The 4,791-nt window shown below is 35.0% G+C and overlaps 1 protein-coding gene across 1 annotated transcript; it reads left to right on the plus strand.

The window, feature by feature from the left end:
• Positions 1–1,139: 1,139 nt before the first annotated feature.
• LOC133805214 (LRR receptor-like serine/threonine-protein kinase GSO1) lies at positions 1,140–4,513 on the plus strand. Its single transcript, XM_062243337.1, has 2 exons — positions 1,140–3,877; positions 3,988–4,513. Exons 1-2 carry the CDS (start codon positions 1,336–1,338, stop codon positions 4,293–4,295), a joined length of 2,850 nt encoding a protein of 949 aa, XP_062099321.1. The 5' UTR covers positions 1,140–1,335; the 3' UTR covers positions 4,296–4,513.
• The last annotated feature ends 278 nt before the right edge of the window (positions 4,514–4,791 follow it).

The raw sequence follows: 4,791 nt of genomic DNA on the forward strand, positions 1-4,791 counted from the left end.
AATTATATATTTATTTTATAATCATATATAGAATAATCTGATTATAGAAAACATATCACAACAAACACAGGAAACTACCCATTTTCGAAAATACCCATTTAATTAATTTTGTCAATATTGTCAAATATGCCAATAAAAGATTTTATAAAAATAATCACACACAATTATGTTTTGCTATTATTTTTTATTTATTAATATGTTTGAAATTTACATGAAAAATTGACAACTTATTTATAAATTTTTATCAAAAGAAATATTTATCAAAATCAGTAAAAATGTATAAATTTAAATCAATTAACCATATACAAGGTATTAAAGTAATATCAATCAAACATTAGTGACTAAGTTGGTTTTCAAGACAAATAACACTATAAAATATTAATATTATTATTTAAATATTTATTTCAAAATTTAACTAAAATAACATTTATATTAGTTAAACTATTATTTTAAAATCTCATTTAATTTAAATATTTTTATATTATTTGAATATATAACACTTAAATAATCTAGTATAATACAATCGAGTGGTCCAATTTATTCTTATCCCAATCCTTTTCCAAAAAAAAATGCCCCACCTAATAATACAATCCAATCATGTTGCCTAAATGACCGTTTCAATTTGTCTATCTTTACATCTCAAACTCAAACCATATAAATACTTATTATAATTAAAATATATATATATATATGTCCCTTTTCTTTTTCTTTTTATTTTGAAAGGAAAAATTAATGTCTCTTTGAGAAGTTTCTTTTATTTCTTTGTATCATAAATTTCATGAAAATTACACTGTGAATAAATGTCTCGCGCGTTGCACGACTTTTCCTACTTAGAATAAGAAGAAAAGTCATAGTTCCACGAACGCGTGTTTGAATAGGGGAGCAGCAGCTTCTTCTAGTCAATGCATGGGCTCCACTCAGACTTACAGTCTCAAACTAACAAATGAAAAAAGAGAGAAAGAAAATAAAAAATAAAATAAAAAACCAGTCGATCAGAGAAGAGAATGGGTGTCAGTCTTGGTCTTTTTGTCTTTTGTCAGTGCAAGACTAAGACCATTACAGTTGAGTCAACTCCCACTCCTACCAACACGCCACACCTTTAAAGCTCTTGTTTTTCTTTTCTTATCTTTTCCACGAACCCTCCTCTCTCTTCCTCATTCATTCGTAATTTCTTGTGTTCTCTCAGTCTCTTCTCTTCTTGTATGTTTTCTCACCTGAAACCAGATAGATAAATATAGTCTATACACACATTTATATAGATATACGTATATGTCTGCATATGTATAACTCACAGATAAAAAGTTGAGAGATTCTATTTTCTGCTTGGCTAAAAAAATGACCAATTTCGGGTTCAGAAACTCTCTTCTCTACTCTTTGTTATGTTTCTTCTTTTCATGTCCTGTGATTTTCTCTCAACTACCCCCCACTCAAGTAGTCTCCATGAACACTCTTTATCAATATCTCAACACTAGTCTTTCATGGGATATTAATAAACAGCCAAGCCCATGTTCATGGAAGGGAGTGACATGCGACTCCACCAATTCTTCTGTACTTAAAATTTCTCTATCTGGGTTTTCTCTTTCTTCCTCAGATTTTCTTCCTGCTGTCTGCCAGATTAGTTCTTTGCAGGTTTTTGACGTGTCCAACAACCGTTTGAGCAAAGTTCCAGATAAGTTCATGACTGATTGTGGAAAATTGGAGGCACTGCAGCGGCTGAATTTTAGCAAAAACAGGTTGGTTGGTTCTATGCCTTCGTTTGTTGGTTTTGCTGGGCTGGAGTTCTTGGACTTCTCTTTTAATCAATTTAATGCTAGCATTAATGTAGAGTTTGAAGGATTGGATGGTCTTAAAAGCTTAAATCTTAGTTTTAACGCGTTCAATGGTTCTGTTCCTACAAAACTTGGAAAGTCCAAGGTTTTGAAGGAGCTTGAGCTTTCAGTGAATCATTTCCAAGGTAACATCCCCGAAGAAATGTTTGATTATGGGAATTTGACACTGATTGATCTTAGCCAAAATAGTATTTCAGGGTCTATTCCTAACAGAATTGGCGACCTCTCAAAGTTGGAGGTTTTAATTCTCTCTAACAATAATCTAAGTGGAAAAATCCCAGTGAGCATTTCAACTATCCGAACTCTATCACGATTTGCTGCAAATTCTAACTCTTTTTCTGGTAAAATCCCCAGCAATATTACCAGATTTCTCAGAAACTTGGATTTAAGTTATAACAAGTTAACTGACTCAATTCCTTTAGACCTCCTGTCACCAGCGAATTTGGAAACTGTGGATTTGTCATTTAATCGTTTAGAGGGATTCTTTCCTACAAACATTTCTCCTAGGTTGGTCAGGTTGAGACTGGGGAGCAATAAACTTGAAGGGCCGATTCCTTCTCGTAAATTTTCAACATTTGAGAACCTGACATACTTGGAGCTGGACAAAAATAATTTTTCTGGGTCGATTCCTCCAGATTTGGGTTCTTGCAAAAGTTTAGCACTGTTGAATTTGGCTCAAAACAACCTGACTGGGTCTTTGCCTGGCCAGCTGGGTAATCTTAGAATGCTTCAAGTCTTACAACTGCAATCCAACAATCTCTCTGGTGAAATCCCTGAGCCAATTTTCCAACTACAGAGGTTATCGGTCCTGAATATCAGCTGGAATTCTCTGAGTGGTCAAATACCATATTCTATCTCGAACTTGCAACACCTTGTTAACCTCAACTTACAAGGCAACAAGCTTAATGGTACCATACCAAATACCATGAGTTCCATGGATGCCCTTTTAGAACTCCAACTGGGAGAAAATCAACTGAGTGGTCTTCTTCCAAAGATGCCACCAAGTTTGCAGATTGCTTTGAATCTTAGTAACAATCTCTTTGAAGGATATATTCCAGAAACTCTTTCGACGCTTGTTAATTTAGAAGTATTGGATCTCTCATATAACAATTTCTCAGGTGGGATTCCAGAATCATTTACTAGAATGCGATCCTTGACACAGTTGTTGCTTTCTAACAATAGCCTCTCTGGAGTAACTCCAGTATTTAATTCTTGGGTCATGGTTGACACAAAAGGAAACAAGAATTTGATTTTTGCTACAAAACCAACAACTTACTCGCCATCATCGAGGAAAACATTCTCAGTGGTTGTAATAGTTCTTGTAGTTTTGGCTTCTGTATTTGCTGTTGGAGCAATTTTCATCTTCACTGTGTTACTCTTCCGACGATACGGAAGGGTTACTGATGAACAGTTACAACCAGGGGAAGATCTACCCCTCCCTCAGGTTGTCCAGGGAAATTTATTAACCTCAAATGGAATCCACAGATCAAATATTGACTTCACCAAGGCGATGGAATCAGTTGCTGACCAAGCAAACATTGTGATGAAAACTAGGTTCTCAACCTACTACAAAGCAACTATGCCTTCAGGGTCGAGCTACTTTGTCAAGAAGCTTAATTGGAGTGATAAGATATTTCACTGGGGCAGCCATGATAGATTTGGAACGGAGCTTGAGGTCTTTGGGAAATTGAGCAATTCCAATGTCATGACTCCCTTGGCCTATGTTTTGTCTGTTGACAATGCTTATCTCTTCTATGAGTATTCCTCAAAGGGCACCCTTTTCGATATTCTTCATAATAGCTCAGGATGTGATATGGACTGGGCGAATAGATACAGTATAGCAGTGGGAGTAGCTCAAGGTCTTGCTTTTCTTCATGGGATTTTCTCTGGTCCAATGCTCCTACTTGACCTATCAAGCAGAAGTATCTTTCTAAAGTCCATGAAAGAGCCTCAAGTGGGAGAAATTGAGCTCTACAAGGTTATTGATCCATCAAAGAGCACCGGAAGCATTTCGACTGTAGCTGGTTCTGTTGGCTATATCCCTCCAGGTCAGTAACTATGTGACTTTAAACAACACTAACTAGTTTTCAATCCACTACATATATAGATGCATATGACTAATTGAAATTGTTTTCTGATAATGTTGGTTAATTTGCAGAGTATGCATACACAATGAGAGTGACAACGGCTGGAAATGTTTACAGTTTTGGAGTAATTCTGCTTGAACTGCTAACAGGGAAACAAGCAGTTAGTGAGGGGACTGAATTAGCTAAGTGGGTATTAAGCAACTCAGTGGAAGAAGATAAATGGGAGAACATGCTTGATTTTAGCATCAGTAGAACTTCACTCTTAGCCAAAAAGCAGATGCTTGCGGTACTAAAGGTTGCCATTGGTTGTGTTTGCGTATCGCCCGAAGCTAGGCCAAAGATGAAGAGTGTTCTACGCATGATTCTCAATGCTAGATAAACTAAAGGAGGAGAGAGATTCCATTGAAATAAATCGAGCCAAGAGTACGTATACAGTTCTGCATGAAAAATAGTAATATGATGAGTTTGTTTAGTTCTACTAGATTAGAGGTGGTGAAAATTTGTTGTTGCCTTTTGGAGTATTGTATGCTAATATCTATGCTTCTTTAGCAAATGAAAAGAGAATAATAAAGAAAAAGAATGTGACTTTGCGTTTTATTTATGGTAGTATACTAGTAACAGCAAAAATGATATTATAATAATAGTTGGAATTATACTGGAACGGCAGAGAATGTCCCGTTTTCTGTCCACTATCGATTAACATGAAATGTGTCCCGTTTGAAATAATACTTTTAAAAATGATAAAAATAAAACTCTCTCTTAAGGAAAACTAAAACTGACAAAAAAAAAATAATAATAATAATACACGTGTCCTCTAAAAATAGAATATAGTGATAAAACTTTGATTGTTTGTAATAAAATGAAGGAATATTGGA

Source organism: Humulus lupulus, chromosome X (assembly GCF_963169125.1).
Source record: "Humulus lupulus chromosome X, drHumLupu1.1, whole genome shotgun sequence".
In the NCBI taxonomy this organism is placed as follows: Eukaryota; Viridiplantae; Streptophyta; class Magnoliopsida; order Rosales; family Cannabaceae; genus Humulus; species Humulus lupulus.

What these genes read in the sequence shown, in the direction of transcription:
- LOC133805214 (XM_062243337.1), top strand. Translation starts at nt 1,336, where the DNA reads ATGACCAATTTCGGGTTCAGAAACTCTCTTCTCTACTCTTTGTTATGT. An exon ending in TGTTGGCTATATCCCTCCAG is followed by an intron (nt 3,878 to 3,987) that starts GTCAGTAACTAT and finishes GTTAATTTGCAG; the next exon opens with AGTATGCATACACAATGAGA.